Source organism: Salvelinus namaycush, chromosome 41, assembly GCF_016432855.1.
Source record: "Salvelinus namaycush isolate Seneca chromosome 41, SaNama_1.0, whole genome shotgun sequence".
In the NCBI taxonomy this organism is placed as follows: domain Eukaryota; kingdom Metazoa; phylum Chordata; class Actinopteri; order Salmoniformes; family Salmonidae; genus Salvelinus; species Salvelinus namaycush.
The window spans coordinates 32389-48608 of NC_052347.1; the positions used below are offsets into that span (position 1 = coordinate 32389).

The 16220-nt window shown below is 44.2% G+C and overlaps 1 protein-coding gene across 5 annotated transcripts in view; it reads right to left on the bottom strand.

Annotated features, from left to right (window-relative positions):
* The window catches only part of LOC120034428 (calmodulin-regulated spectrin-associated protein 3-like), a 59176-nt gene that overhangs the window by 12918 nt on the left and 30038 nt on the right, over positions 1 to 16220 (bottom strand). For all 5 annotated transcript variants that reach the window (XR_005474035.1, XR_005474036.1, XM_038980983.1 and 2 more), the window contains exons 3-4: positions 9424 to 9579; positions 9156 to 9242 (exon numbers count right to left, since the gene is read on the bottom strand). Coding sequence is in view for 3 of the 5 variants with exons in the window: in XM_038980983.1 (XP_038836911.1) it covers positions 9156 to 9242; positions 9424 to 9579 (243 nt within the window). In the remaining 2 variants the exon portion in view is untranslated. The remainder of the gene's footprint in view (positions 1 to 9155; positions 9243 to 9423; positions 9580 to 16220) is intronic.

Here is a 16220-nt window from a genome sequence, read left to right on the forward strand (position 1 = left end):
ACATACAAACACCACCCATCAGGCTCGAGGATAACGTGACCAACAACGTGCTCCTAGAGAAAAGAGAGAATAAAAGGGGTGGAGGTGGAGAGAACAGATAACATGCCATGGAAGTGGAGAAGAGAAAGGTGCAGCCAACCAGTCAGCAGAAGGCATGGGGAGAAAGAGAATGTCTGCGTTCAAAATGGCACCCTACTCCCTATATAGTGCACTACTCTTGACTATATAGTGCACTACTCTTGACTAGGGTCCTGTTCAAAAGGGAATAGGGTGCCATTTTGGATGCAACCCTAGAATGAGTCCAGAGACAGCGAGGGCTTTGTCAGTGGAATGTAGGCCAGGAGAGAGAGTCTCATCGGAGGAAGATATTTAACCCAACCTGACACAGGTGAGACTATTCAGGTTGAGACTATTCAGGTATTAGACAACGACTGAACTGAACACAGCCAGCACAGTGTCAACGCTATCAGCAGACTAATAACTGGGGTCTGTTCAGGAGAGTGTAATGTTACACAATAGTCCCAATCAAATAGAAACGTATAATGTAAAACAGCTATGACTATCAGCCATGTTAGAATTGGGAATCTGTCACATCTACTTGTTGTATCTGCACTGTTCATAATGTTTCACCTCACATAAATGGCCTACACCACAAGCTCATTACTTCTTACTCTATGGGCCCTGGCTAAAAGTAATCCAACAAATAGGGAACACGGTGCCATTTGGGACTCAAAACAATGACTGGCTGGTGGCTAGAAACTAAAACCTCCCTCACACAAGGTCCTTTTTAAGACAGAGCCGACCAGAGGGAATGGTTTCTAGCATGAACGTTTTTTCACATTTCCAGAGCCCTTATAGTGCACTACTCTTGACTAGGATTACAAGTGATTTATGTCCAACAACAACACCCTACCCTTCTCTGCCACCCCCTGTGATATCAGCCCAAGGAAATGTAAAGAGAAGCAGTATGTCTGCATTATTATATTGTTCCAACAGGGGGAGAGACAGAGAGAGAAAAACAGAACAGACCTTTAATTTGAAAATCTAATAATAGAGAAAATATGAAGATGGAGAGAAAGATAAGAAATGACAACAGAGGAGGAGAAGAAAGAGGAGGGACTTACAGGGACAAGTTTCCAGTACCAGCAAGTGGGACACTGTCAGAGAGGAGGAAAGAGTGAAGGAAAGAAAGAGAAAGAGAGGAAAGTGGGGAAGGAGAAGACAGGAGGAGAGGAGACTGTCGGTACTTTAGTAGGATAGTTAAGTAGGATAGTTAAGAGGATAGTTAAGAGGAGAAAGACAGTTTTGAAGAGGGTATATATATATATATACAGTGGGGCAAAAAAGTATTTAGTCAGCCACCAATTGTGCAAGTTCTCCCACTTAAAGATGAGAGGCCTGTAATTTTCATCATAGGTACACTTCAACTATGACTGACAAAATTAGAAGAAAAAAATCCAGAAAATCACATTGTAGGATTTTTTATGAATTTATTTGCAAATTATGGTGGAAAATAAGTATTTGGTCACCTACAAACAAGCAAGATTGCTGGCTCTCACAGACCTGTAACTTATTCTTTAAGAGGCTCCTCTGTCCTCCACTCGTTACCTGTATTAATGGCACCTGTTTGAACTTGTTATCAGTATAAAAGACACCTGTCCACAACCTCAAACAGTCACACTCCAAACTCCACTATGGCCAAGACCAAAGAGCTGTCAAAGGACACCAGAAACAAAATTGTAGACCTGCACCAGGCTGGGAAGACTGAATCTGCAATAGGTAAGCAGCTTGGTTTGAAGAAATCAACTGTGGGAGCAATTATTAGGAAATGGAAGACATACAAGACCACTGATAATCTCCCTCGATCTGGGGCTCCACGCAAGATCTCACCCCGTGGGGTCAAAATGATCACAAGAACCACACGGGGGGACCTTGTGAATGACCTGCAAAGAGCTGGGACCAAAGTAACAAAGCCTACCATCAGTAATACACTACGCCGCCAGGGACTCAAATCCTGCAGTGCCAGACGTGTCCCCCTGCTTAAGCCAGTACATGTCCAGGCCCGTCTGAAGTTTGCTAGAGAGCATTTGGATGATCCAGAAGAAGATTGGGAGAATGTCATATGGTCAGATGAAACCAAAATAGAACTTTTTGGTAAAAACTCAACTCGTCGTGTTTGGAGGACAAAGAATGCTGAGTTGCATCCAAAGAACACCATACCTACTGTGAAGCATGGGGGTGGAAACATCATGCTTTGGGGCTGTTTTTCTGCAAAGGGACCAGGACGACTGATCCGTGTAAAGGACAGAATGAATGGGGCCATGTATCGTGAGATTTTGAGTGAAAACCTCCTTCCATCAGCAAGGGCATTGAAGATGAAACGTGGCTGGGTCTTTCAGCATGACAATGATCCCAAACACACCGCCCGGGCAACGAAGGAGTGGCTTCGTAAGAAGCATTTCAAGGTCCTGGAGTGGCCTAGCCAGTCTCCAGATCTCAACCCCATAGAAAATCTTTGGAGGGAGTTGAAAGTCCATGTTGCCCAGCAACAGCCCAAAAACATCACTGCTCTAGAGGAGATCTGCATGGAGGAATGGGCCAAAATACCAGCAACAGTGTGTGAAAACCTTGTGAAGACTTACAGAAAACGTTTGACCTCTGTCATTGCCAACAAAGGGTATATAACAAAGTATTGAGATAAACTTTTGTTATTGACCAAATACTTATTTTCCACCATAATTTGCAAATAAATTCATTAAAAATCCTACAATGTGATTTTCTGGATTTTTTTTTCTCATTTTGTCTGTCATAGTTGAAGTGTACCTATGATGAAAATTACAGGCCTCTCTCATCTTTTTAAGTGGGAGAACTTGCACAATTGGTGGCTGACTAAATACGTTTTTGCCCCACTGTATATATATAGCCTAAAAATCATACAACCAGTAAACTTTATGTTGAGATACTGGTAACTGCCAAAATAAAGGAAACACTTGAGTAAATGAGGGATACGAAAGCAGGTGCTTCCACACAGGTGTGGTTCCTGAGTTAATTAAGCAATTAAAACATTCCATCAAAATTAGGGTCATGTATAAAAATGCCCAGCTGCCTGTTATTCTGGCTATCATGGCAAGAAGATATCTCAGTTACTTTGAAAAAGGGGTCTCAAAGGAGAATAGGGGGTTTAAAGGGTGTGTGTGTGTGTCTCAGTCACCAGATCTCAACCCAATTGAACACTTATTGGAGATTCTGGAGCGGTGCCTGAGACAGCGTTTTCCACCACCATCAACAAAACACCAAATTATGGAATTTCTCATGGAAGAATGTTGTCGCATCCCTCCAAACTTCTAGGATCTATGCCAAGGCGCATTGAAGCTGTTTTGGCGGTTTGTGGTGCCCAACACAGTGTTTCCTTTATTTTGGTAGTTACCTGTACAAGCACCAGGGTACTAGGGAGATTGCATGTATAGTGTGTGCGTAGGAGACTATAAACTTAATTTATAGTTAAGATACATATCTTACAAGCACACTGTGTAAAACATGCTTGTTCATAGGACATGTTTACGTCAGTGTTTTAATAGCATGTAATCCATGAGATTAATGTGCATGTATTACACAATGCATTGTGTAATGTGAGTGCTGTTGACATAAATACTGTATGCATCCTAAATGGCACCCTATTCCATACATAGTGCACTACTTTTGACCAGGGCCCTATATAGATCCACTATATAGGGAATAGGGTGCCATTTTTTTTCCAATTTAAAAGGTTTTATTAAGTTTTCTTGTTTTTCCATCAACCAACAAAACACATTCCACATTCACAGATGTGACAGACTTAAAAAATAAATAAAATAACAATAATAAAAATATTATAAATAAAAAAATATATTTAAAAAAACTTGCCACAGCACTATTAAGGTTCTTATTAGCTATTTCCAGCCTTAGCTGAGACGACAAGCAAATCATTTGTTTCTTCAGCACCTTACACAACATGCATCTGCTCATTTCCCTAAATCACCCCATTCACTCTGTCCAATTTGAAATATAGTTGAGTAGCGGAGACCAGAGTCTATCAAACTTGGGCTGTCTCTTGCGGAGGTCATAAGTGAGCTTTTCAAGAGGGAGAAAGTCAACAATTTGGTCAATCCACATTTTAAATGTAGGAGAAGAATTAGAAGCCCACAATAGAAGAATACATTTCTTAGCAAAGTATGTGATAGTCATAAACAAATTTCCTCTGTCAGGATCAAGAACAAAGTCCTGCTGGGCATTAAGATAGCTAGATACACGGGGTCATATCAAACTGTACATCTAGTATTTTCTGCGCAGCAGTATGTATAGATTGCCAAAATCTGGCAATCTCTCTACAGCTCCAAAATACATGCATATAGGTTCCACTTTCAGAGGTACATATTTTACAGTTAGGAGAAATGTAGGTTTTCATTCTATGGAGTCTCATTGGAGAGTAATAAAAAAGTGTAAAAAATGTGTAATTAGATTCTTTCATTTTTACATTAGTCGAGGAGCAGTATACCCTGTCGCAAACCTCCGCCCATAACTCACTGATAGTCAGACCAAGGTCCTTTTTCCAGATTATTTTCAAAAGAGTAAAGGAGGAGCCCCCTTTCTCAGAAAGGAGTCTATAGATATAGATTTTGCCTTTAATAGATTGTGCTGTAGCAAGAAGGGTTTCAACTTCATTCAGCTGAGCTCTAAACCTCCTCTTGGAAGTAAATGACGAAATGACATGTCTAATTTCCTTTAAAAAAATGTAATGGGATCTTGGCACATTGAATTCACTGCAGAGATCTTGAAAGGATTTCAGTGTAGTGGTTTTCTGATGAAATAGGTCTGAAAAGGTCCTGATTCCTAGAGTATGCCAAAGATTAAAGTTGGCATCACTCAGGGCTTTTGGCAAGTCTGTGTTGCATACTATAGGCGAGTGAGAACATATTTGTGAGGAAATGCACAGGTATTTCTTACAGTCCCTCCACGCTTCAAAGGTTTTGGCTATGTTGCTCACTTCACTAAAGTTATTAATGAATATAATTGAGCTTAGGGGCAATGAACCACAGCATTGGGCTTCTATCTGAATCCACGTTGAGACTTGTCTGTTTGTGATCCATGTTATTAGCATGTTGCAGATTTGGGCAGACCAGTAGTACAATTGAAGGGAAGGAAGGGCAAGACCACCCTTAGATTCAGGTTTCAATAGAGTGGAGCACTTGATCCTAGGTTTTTTTATTGCCCCATATACATTTGGTGATGCTTTGGTTAGTTGTTTTGCAAAAGGAAACTGGGAGATAGCATGGGAGCATCTGAAATAAATAGTTCAATCTAGGGAGGATGTTCATACGGATGACATTAACTCTTACAACTAAGCTAATTGGGAGTAGATCCAGGTTTGGAGATCGTTCTTGATTCGATCCAGGAGTGGAAGATAATTTTCCTTGAAAAGGCTATTCAGATCTGGTGTTACGAAGATCCCAAGGTATTGTAACCCTCGTCTTCCATTGAAACGGACATAGTGTCTTCATAGAGCTGGTGAGTGTTAAATTGAGAGGGCAAACAGTAGATTTGTTAAAATTTATATCCTGAAAACTTGCCATACTGAGAAATTGATTCTAAAATGGGAGGGAGGGATTCTTGTGCTGCAGGACGCCTGCAGAAACACCCATAATACTTGGATGGCTCCTTATCAACTCTCCCAGAGGCTCCGCCCCCAACAAGTAGAGCAGGGGGGACAGCGAGCACCCTTGTTTGTGCCCCGTCCCAAAGGGAATCTGTCAGAGTTCAGTCCGTTAGTCGTCACCATGGCATTTGGATGAGAGTATAGGGACTTAATCCATTTAATAAAAAGTTTGGGCCCATATAGAACTTTTCTAAGACTGAGAACAGAAAGCGTCCTGTAGAACACCTTCTCAGCATCCAGTGAAGCCAGCAGGACAGGGGTCTTCTGTGCGTTTACTTGATCAATAATATCAAAAAGACGGCAAATGATATCAGAAGAGTACCTGTCTCTAATAAATCCAGTTTGGTACGCTTTTATTATTTTGGGAAGAAGAGTGTTTAGTCTTTTGGCGAGCAATTTGGTAATTATTTTGTAGTGGAAATCCAACAAGCTTATGGGCCGGAATGACGAGCAGGATAGAGGGTCTTTGTCTTTTTTGAGCAACACTGTAATGTGAGCTGTGTGCATAGAGTCTGGGAGAGCTCAGTTTTTGCAAAAATCATCCAGCATTGGCATGAAAATAGGGCTATTAGGTGGCATGGAGGTAATTGCCTCCAGGACCTCATCAGGATTGAAGGGGGAGTTGAGATCTTCTTGGTCGATCTCTGATAGTTTAGGTAGCGAGATTCCCTCTAGGAAGGAATGGAGTTCTGCCTCCGTATGTTCTCTCAGAAGTATATAGTTTGTAGTAAAAATCATGAAAAGTTAAATTGATCTTTTTTGGGTCATATGTGACCTCGTCCTCTGCTGTTCGGATAGCCATGATTGTACGCTCTGACTGCTCTTTTTTAAATTGGTAAGCAAGCAATCTACTAGGCCTATTGCTATACTCATGGTATTTCTGTTTAGTAAAGAAAACTTTTTTTAATCTTCCGAGTATAGTCCAAATTCAGTTTGGCTTTGGCTGCTTTAAGTTGACTCCAGGAGGTGCTGTCTGGGGATTGTTTATGTACTTTTTCACAGCGTTCCAGCTCCCTCTCAAGATCTAGCCTGTGTGCTTCCATTGCTTTTTTCTTTGAGGAAGCATATGCAATTACATGACCTCTTAGTGTGGCTTTGGCAGTGTCCCACATTGTGGCCGGAGAAACAGGAGAGTCTTTGTTGTCTTGTGTGTAGTTGTCTATCCATGTAGTTACTAATGTATGGAAGGCTTCGTTTGATAACATGGAGGTGTTGAATTTCCAGCTCTTTGTCCTCAGAATGTTTTTGCAGAGGTCAAAGCGGAGGTGAACAAAGGCGTGATTTGAAAGTGCTATGGGTCGGATTGTACAAGTGGCTGAATTTATGAAAATCTTTGGGATAGAAATGTAATCTATAAGGGAGTAGGTGTTATGGACATTAGAGTAGTATGTATAGTCCATAGATGAGCTATTAGTCTCTCTCCAGATATCTATCAGTCCCATCTCTTTAGTAAGAGAGTTCAACATCTTTGCAGATCTAGGATTTGTGGTGGGGACTTAAGATGATTTGTCCAGGGTTGGGTTGAGGGTACAATTAAAATTTCCAGCCAAAGGAAACACAATGCTCATTGAACAGGGTTATCATTTTCAACATGAAAACAGGACTATCTGTGTTAGGGGCGTATATGTTTAAGATGGTAATTGGTTGCCCATACAGTGACCCAGCTATCAGAATAAATCTCCCCTCTGGATCAGATCTGTTTTTGTCAATTATGAATGGAACATTCTTATGGATAAGTATGGCTGTACCTCTACTGTTTGATTTGAAAGATGAGAAATACACCTGTCCCACCCAAGCTCTTCTGAGTTGAGCATGTTCGGCATCACAGAGGTATGTCTCTTGTAATAGTGCAATGTCTGCTTTTTCCTTTTTTTAGAGCACATAGTATCTTTTTCCGTATTATTGCATGACCTAGACCATGGCTGTTCCATGTCAATAGATTTAAGGTTTTTAGTCAACGTCATCGAACAGTAATGGAACTCTAGTGCAAGTCATCTCTGGGTAAAGGTGGATAATAGTTACAGTTGCGATCACATAAAAGAAAAATAAATGGTGTACATAAAAGACCAATCTCTGAACACCCCAGCCGAGTTCCCAAACAACTCGACATATCCCGTTGGATCTATTACCCCCACGCTCAGTCTCAATTCTGTGTTCCGAAAAAAAGAAAAAGAAAAACCGTGAATAGTTAGCAACGTCTCCCCCTCCCCACCAAAGAAATGCCTCATCCTCTCCGCCCCACATTGAGTAAGTGACAACGTAGCCCCCGTCCAGACCACATTAAAAAAGAGGGAGAAAATAGAATCTATAGCCCAGCCTACATATACCTCCCCCAAGGGACATAGGGCTAATCGTTTGGACCAAAAAAAACAGAAATGTTGGGGCAGATCCTTAAGAGGGATCTATAGGATAAGTTGTTCGTTTTAATGAAAACGTAATATCAACAGGATAAGGCCATAGGCATAAAATTAACACATTGAGCTTCTCGTTAGGTCTGTAAATGTGTCGTAATCGATAGCCTACAAATAATAATAAAATAATAATAAAAGGGAATTAAAAGTAGGCTGAAACGTTAGTAGGCCTAGGTTATGCTATAGAGCCTATCCCTCTCAACTAAAATAAAATGAATATAAATTAGATGGCTATAATGACATTTAGCAGGGCGGGTGGTTCTTTGGATGGCGGCTATAAGTTGTCTTACATTCTTTAGTAATAACAGTAATCACTTTTAGTCATTGGTCCATTTCTCAGTGACCAGGATTGTCCTTCAAAAAACGTTTTGCCTCTTCAGGAGTTTTGAAGTGTCGCAGGGCTCTTTGGTTAAGAATCCTGAGCTCGTTTGGGTATTTGAATCCCCTAAGATGCCTCGGTCAATGGAGTATTTCTTCAACTTGTCAAACTCTCGCCGCTTTCGGCGTATTCCAGCTGACAGGTCCTGGTGTAAAGTGAGTTTGGCGTTTCCCACTGTAATAGTGTTGATTTTCTCCCCCTGTAGGACTCGTTCCTTGTCGGTGAATCTCATGAAACGTATGGTGATTGGGCGCGGTGGTTGTCTGGCTGCTGGTGGGGGCCTGTTGAGTTCTGTACATTGGGATCTCAGCCCAGAAAGGATGTCTTCAAAAGAGTGCGAGGTTGGCATTTGTTGGGCCTCGGGGGGGTCCTCTTGCTCCTGGCTAATGGCGGTGGGCTTTTTCTGAAGCTAGCTGCTTCTTGGAGGCTTTTTCCACCGCTAATGCTCGAGTACGGGTAAAAATGTCACCTGTAGTGTCACCTTTTGTAGCCACCATTACTTTGTGACTGAAGCTAAAGGAGTTTTAACTTGAAGTGGAGGTAAGATTAAGAATTGGAAACGACTTGTGCGGAGCTCTTAGTTCATGCGGCCATCTCGTTCAAGGGTCACGTGATCCCCGGGTGCCATTTTTGACACAGACGATGTGTAGTACATGTGTAGTGTAATACTTACCGAAGGCTGAACAGGCTGTGGCTCTGTGCTGTCCTGAGATGGGTCACCCTGCGCACCCTCTGTTTTCTCTCTCAGCCTCTGATTCAACTGGGGGGGGGGGGGGGGGGGGGAATGGGATGGTGGAAAGCCACACGTTATAAGTATGTATATTTTGTACTCACATATAAATTGGGTTATGAAATCATGACTCAGCGACAGAGAGCGAGACAGAGAGAACGAGAGAGACACAGACAGATACAGACAGAGAGTGAGTCCTCCTTGTCCTTACCCCGTTCACCCAGTGGAGAAGGGTGTTCTCCCAGCTGGCTCCTCCCACTCCACCCAGAAGCTCCTCCCCTGCCGCCGCACCAGACATCCTCACTGCGCTCACCATCTCCATGGCGCCCAACGACATCAGGGCATCCATCACCGCCAGGTGGGCACTCTGCACCAATCACAGCAAAGTGAACAGGAAAGTGTCAGCATTGGAACAGTCAGGGGAGGTAGCTGTGGGATTGGCTGGCTGGCCACCAAACCCAGATGACATGTATTACCGCATCCATGAATTATGGCTAATGCAATAACGGTGCACTATGTAGGGAATAGAGTGCCATTTGGAACACAAACTCAGACTGCTCTGACAAAGCATGGTCCATGTTAATGTGGCAGAGCTAGTGAGATGAGATCACACCAGGCTGCAGTATGGAAGGTGCTCCGGTCAATACTACATCCAGCCACTAGGGGACTCCAAGAACCACAGCTCTGAGTCAGCAGAATGTGTGGTAGTGACAAGAGGAGAGGAGTAAAGAAGTGAGAGCTTGTCTGAGTGAACTTTGAACATCTGTGCTATCACGATAACAGCCCTTTTTACTCTGTGTACTTTCTCCTCTCTGCCCCTTCACTGTATACTTTCTCTTTCTTCCTCCTCATCATTGTGTGTGTGTGTTTTCTCCCTCCTCTCTGCTATGAGATATGGCAGCATGACTCATGGATGACAGGTTGCAGGATACAGTTTGGTTCTGTACAGTGTTGTTCTGTAATCAACTCACTAGGGATGGCTCAGTGAGAGAGCAGCACAAACCCCAGGAATCCTGTGGCGAAGTGTGTGTGTGTGTGTGTGTGTGTGTGTGTGTGTGTGTGTGTGTGTGTGTGTGTGTGTGTGTGTGTGTGTGTGTGTGTGTGTGTGAGCAAAACTATACACTCAAAACCCCTTTCACACCAACACAACCATACAATATAGTGGATCAAATTACACAACATAAAAAAGGGCACAACAATAGCTTCCCTTGACACATCCCTAACTGAAACTGGGGTATTTCCAGCCAACCCCCAAGTGCAGGGTGCATTGCTTCTCTTCCTCTCCTTCTCTCATAGCCCAAAATCATGACAGTTCCGTTTCTCAAAGCTAGCTAGAGCCCCACTACCTTTTCTCATAGCCAAACTTATTAGTGCCTTTAGTTCTCATGGTCAAACCCATTACATTGCGCTCTCATGGCCAGAGCCCATTAAAACACACCAACAACATGATCAGCTCATTCAGGCGAGAGCTCCTTAGCACCCATAAGAGGGTTAGCTCATTATCGGTCTACTGCTGCCTCCCTCCATGCTTACCATGGGGCTAGGTCAGGGATGGGCAACTTTGATGGGGTCGGGGTCCAAAAAAGTCCGAACTCATAATAAGGGGTGCAATTCTACACATTTTGCCATGAGGTATAGAGAAAATGTTGCAGTTTTAAAGCAACTTTGCTAAAATTCTACACATTTTGCCATGGGGCGGAGAGAAGATTTTACAATTTTATAACTCACTCAATGCAATTCTACTCATTTTGAAACAGGGTGGAGAGAAATGTTTGCAGTTTTTTAATAAACTCAGCAAAAAAAGAAACTGCCCTTTTTCAAGACCTTGTCTTTCAAAGATAATTCGTAAAAATCCAAATAACTTCACAGATCTTCATTGTAAAGGGTTTATTAAAACACTGACTCCCATGCTTGTTCAATGAACCATAAACAGTTAAATGAGCATAAACCTGTGGAACGGTCATTAAGACACTAACAGCTTACAGATGGTAGGCAATTAAGGTCCCAATTATGAAAACTTAGGACACTAAAGAGGCCTTTCTACTGACTCTGAAAAACACCAAAAGAAAGATGCCCAGGGTCCCTGCTCATCTGTGTGAACATGCCTTAGGCATGCTGCAAGGAGGCATGAGGACTGCAGATGTGGCCAGGGCAATAAATTGCCATGTCCGTACTGTGCTGTAGCGCTGTCTTAGGCGTCTCACAGTACGGACATGGCAATTTATTGCCCTGGCCACATCTGCAGTCCACAGGGAGACAGGACGGACAGCTGATCTTCCTCGCAGTGGCAGACCACGTGTACCACCTGCACAGGATCGGTACATTTGAATATCACATCTGCGAGACAGGTACAGGATGGCAACAACAACTGCCCGAGTTACACCAGGAACGCACAATCCCTCCATCAGTGCTCAGACTGTCCGCAATAGGCTGAGAGAGGCTGGACTGAGGGCTTGAAGGCCTGTTGTATAAGGCAGGTCCTCACCAGACATCACCGGCAACAATGGTGGGCACAAACCCACTGTCGCTGGACCAGACGGGACTGGCAAAAAGTGCTCTTCACTGATGAGTCATGGTTTTGTCTCACCAGGGGTGATGGTCGGATTCGCGTTTATCGTCGAAGGAAGGAGCGTTACACCGAGGCCTGTACTCTGGAGCGGGATCGATTTGGAGGTGGAGGGTCCCTCATGTCTCAGGCGGTGTGTCACAGCATCATCGGACTGAGCTTGTTGTCATTGCAGGCAATCTCAACGCGGTGCGTTACAGGGAAGACATCCTGCTCCCTAACGTGGTACCCTTCCTGAAGGCTCATCCTGACATGACCCTCCAGCATGACATACGGCTCGTTCTGTGCGTGATTTCCTGCAAGACAGTAATGTCAGTGTTCTGCCATGGCCAGCGAACAGCCCGGATCCCATTGAGCACGTCTGGGACCTGTTGGATCGGAGGGTGAGGGCTAGGGCCATTCCCCCCAGAAATGTACGGGAATTTGCAGGTTCCTTGGTGGAAAAGTGGGGTAACATCTCACAGCAAGAATTGGCAAATCTGGTGCAGTCCATGAGAAGGAGATGCACTGCAGTACTTAATGCAGCTGGTGGCCACACCAGATACTGACTGTTACTTTTGATTTTGACCCCCCCCCCCCCCCTTTGTTCAGGGACACATTATTCCATTTCTGCTAGTCACATGTCTGTGGAACTTGTTCAGTTTATGTCTCAGTTGTTGAATCTTGTTATGTTCATACAAATATTTACACAAGTTTGCTGAAAATAAACGCAGTTGAAAGTGAGAGGACGTTTCTTTTTTTGCTGAGTTTATGATATTTGAATGAGACTAACAAAATCAATTGTGGGGACCCCCCCCCCACCGGGGTTTCAACCATGATAACAAGTTTACGTAGCTGGCCGCTAAACTAATTTAGCAATCAAAAAATGTTTAACTGACATAGGCTAATTGACTGACTAGAAGTGACTGACAATAGGAAAAACTGCAGATTTTGGGGGGAAATTGACCAGAGGGCCTTCAAAAGGCTGCCAGTTGGGGCAATGCTCTAAGTCTACAACTGCACACTGTGACTTGAACATACAAATCAAATTGTATTTGTCACATACACATGGTTATCAGATGTTAATGTGAGTGTAGCGAAATGCTTGTGCTTCTAGCTCTGACCATGCAGCAATATCTAACAAGTAATCTAACAATTTCCCAACAACTACCTTATACACACAAGTGTAAAGGAATGAATAAGAATATGTACATACAAATATATGGATGAGCGATGGCCAAACGGCATAGGCAAGATGCAGTAGATGGTATAGAGTACAGTATATACATATGAGATGAGTAATGTAAACATTATATAAAGTGGCATTGTTTAAAGTGGCTAGTGATACATTTATTACATCCAATTTTTAATTATTAAAGTGGCTAGAGATTTGAGTCAGTATGTTGGCAGCAGCCACTCAATGTTAGTGATGGCTGTTTAACAGTCTGATGGCCTTGAGATAGACTGAATAACAGCTTCTCTCGGTCCCAGCTTTGATGCACCTGTACTGACCTCGCCTTCTGGATGATAGCGGGGTGAACAGGCAGTGGCTCGGGTGGTTGTTGTCCTTGATGATCTTTTTGGCCTTCCTGTGACATTGGGTGGTGTAGGTGTCCTGGAGGGCAGGTAGATTGCCCCCGGTGATGCGTTGTGCAGACCTCACTACCCTCTGGAGAGCCTTACGGTTGTGGGCGGAGCAGTTGCCGTACCAGGTGGTGATACAGCCCGACAGGATGCTCTCGATTGTGCATCTGTAAAGTTTGTGGGTGTTTTTGGTGACAAGCCGAATTTCTTCAGCCTCCTGAGGTTGAAGAGGCGCTGCTGCGCCTTCTTCACCACGCTGTCTGTGTGGGTGGACCATTTCAGTTTGTCCGTGATGTGTACGCCGAGGAACTTAAAACTTTCCACCTCCACTGCTGTCCCGTCAATGTGGATAGGGGGCTGCTCCCTCTGCTGTTTCCTGAAGTCCACGATCATCTCCTTTGTTTTGTTGACGTTGAGTGAGTTTATTTTCCTGACACCACACTCCGAGGGCCCTCATCTCCTTCCTGTAGGCCGTCTCGTCGTTGTTGGTAATCAAGCCTACCACTGTAGTGTCTTCTGCAAACTTGATGATCGAGTTGGAGGCGTGCATGGCCACTCAGTCATGGGTGAACAGGGAGTACAGGAGAGGGCTGAGAACACACCCTTGTGGGGCCCCAGTGTTGAAGATCAGTGGGGTGGAGATGTTTCCTACCCTCACCACCTGGGGGCGGCCCGTCAAGAAGTCCAGGACCCAGTTGCACAGGGCGGGGTCGAGACCCAGGGTCTCTAGCGTAATGACGAGTTTGGAGGGTACCTATGGTGTTAAATGCCGAGCTGTAGTCGACGAACAGCATTCTTACATAGGTATTCCTCATGTCCAGATGGGTTAGGGCAGTGTGCAGTGTGATTGCGATTGCATGGTCTGTGGACCTATTGGGGCGGTAAGCAAATTGGAGTGGGTCTAGGGTGTCAGGTAGGGTGGAGGTGATATGGTCCTTGACTAGTCTCTCAAAGCACTTCATGATGATGGAAGTGAGTGCTACGGGGCGTTAGTCATTTAGCTCAGTTACCTTAGCTTTCTTGGGAACAGGAACAACGGTGGCCCTCTTGAAGCATGTGGGAGCAGCAGACTGGGCTAAGGATTGATTGAATACGTCCGTAAACACACAGTATAATGTAAATACTTCCTCTCATACAGTGTTTCCCTTAACATTATAAAAACTAGGGAAAGACTGATCTCTGCCTTTAGGCATTTACCAGTGGGGCTGAGGAGGATTGAGGTAAGAATATTTATGAACATTCAAAATTGGACAAAAACAAACTGAAGCAATAAGGTAATGCTTGCTTACTGTTTGCTGCTCCCATAAGTGTTCTTAATAAATATTTCAGGGACACAGACCACAGGTTCTGAGAAGTGGGCCTATAGAGGTACATGTAACCTCCACTGCTCGCCACCGGTTACTAGAACAACCTTTGACCCAGTTAGTAAAGTCAAAGATTTATATAACTAATCCAAGATAGATGACAACCTGTCGTTTCCAATGGGAACAAATGAGTCATATTGACCAGAACAAGCAAGGAGGTGGGCAGAGCCAAGCATGAGTTAGCGATATCCTATTGGTGCGTTCTAGCAGACATCTGCATATTTCCGTAAGGGAACACCTACTCTGAAGTGTGCGTGTGCAATAACTCTTTTCGCCTTTGCACTCCTTCTAAACAACAATATTTTTTTTTACTTTTGCAAATGGTAAAGTCTACAAAACTTAGTCCACTCTGTTCATTAAAAATTCTAGTTTTGGGAACAGAAAAATTTATTGAAATCAAATGTTTCATCGATAAGAAAACGTGCAGAATGTCCCCCCAAAAACCATCTCGTTCCATCTTCTCTCTCAGTTGGCCAGTGAGCTTCCTCTCACTACCATATTTGGTAGTGAGTGGAAACGCTAAGGGGATGCTTCACATTTATACATCTGGTGAAATATCTGTCTCATCGTTCTATCTGTGGTAAAGTCTAGAACTGTTCATAGAAACGCAATGCTCTGACCTAATCAAATTAGGGCAGGTGAAGGAGAGTAAGTTAGTGAGTCTGGAGGGTTGGATTTAAATAAGTGCTCTTAGGGTTTTCAGTAAGTCTCAAGGACAGATAGAGAAAGACCGACAAACAGACAGCAGGGCCGAGTCAGACAGCAGGGCCGAGTCAGACAGCAGGGCCGAGTCAGACAGCAGGGCCGAGTCAGACAGCAGGGCCGAGTCAGACAGCAGGGCCGAGTCAGACAGCAGGGCCGAGTCAGACAGCAGGGCAGAGTCAGACAGCAGGGCAGAGTCAGACAGCAGGGCAGAGTCAGACAGCAGGGCAGAGTCAGACAGCAGGGCAGAGTCAGACAGCAGGGCAGAGTCAGACAGCAGGGCAGAGTCAGGGCAGAGTCAGACAGCAGGGCAGAGTCAGACAGCAGGGCAGAGTCAGACAGCAGGGCAGAGTCAGACAGCAGGGCAGAGTCAGACAGCAGGGCAGAGTCAGACAGCAGGGCAGAGTCAGACAGCAGGGCAGAGTCAGACAGCAGGGCAGAGTCAGACAGCAGGGCAGAGTCAGACAGCAGGGCAGAGTCAGACAGCAGGGCAGAGTCAGAAACAGACAACTCAGTGTGCAGACAGCCAGGCAGTGTTAGTCTAGCCTGGAAAGCACAGCATTTAGTCTGTTTTACCAGCTTTGGTTTCCTATGGACTGGCTCTACAACTGACCGACACCAATTCCTGCCCCCACAAGTGTTCTTTAATAAACATTTTAGTGTATACGACTCACCAATGTCCATTCTCTTGACAACAAGGTAGACGAAATTCGAGCAAGGGTTGCCTTCCAGACAGACATCAGAGATTGTAGCATTCACTGTTTCACAGAAACATGGCTCTCTTGGGATATGTTGTCGGAATTAGTCCAGCCA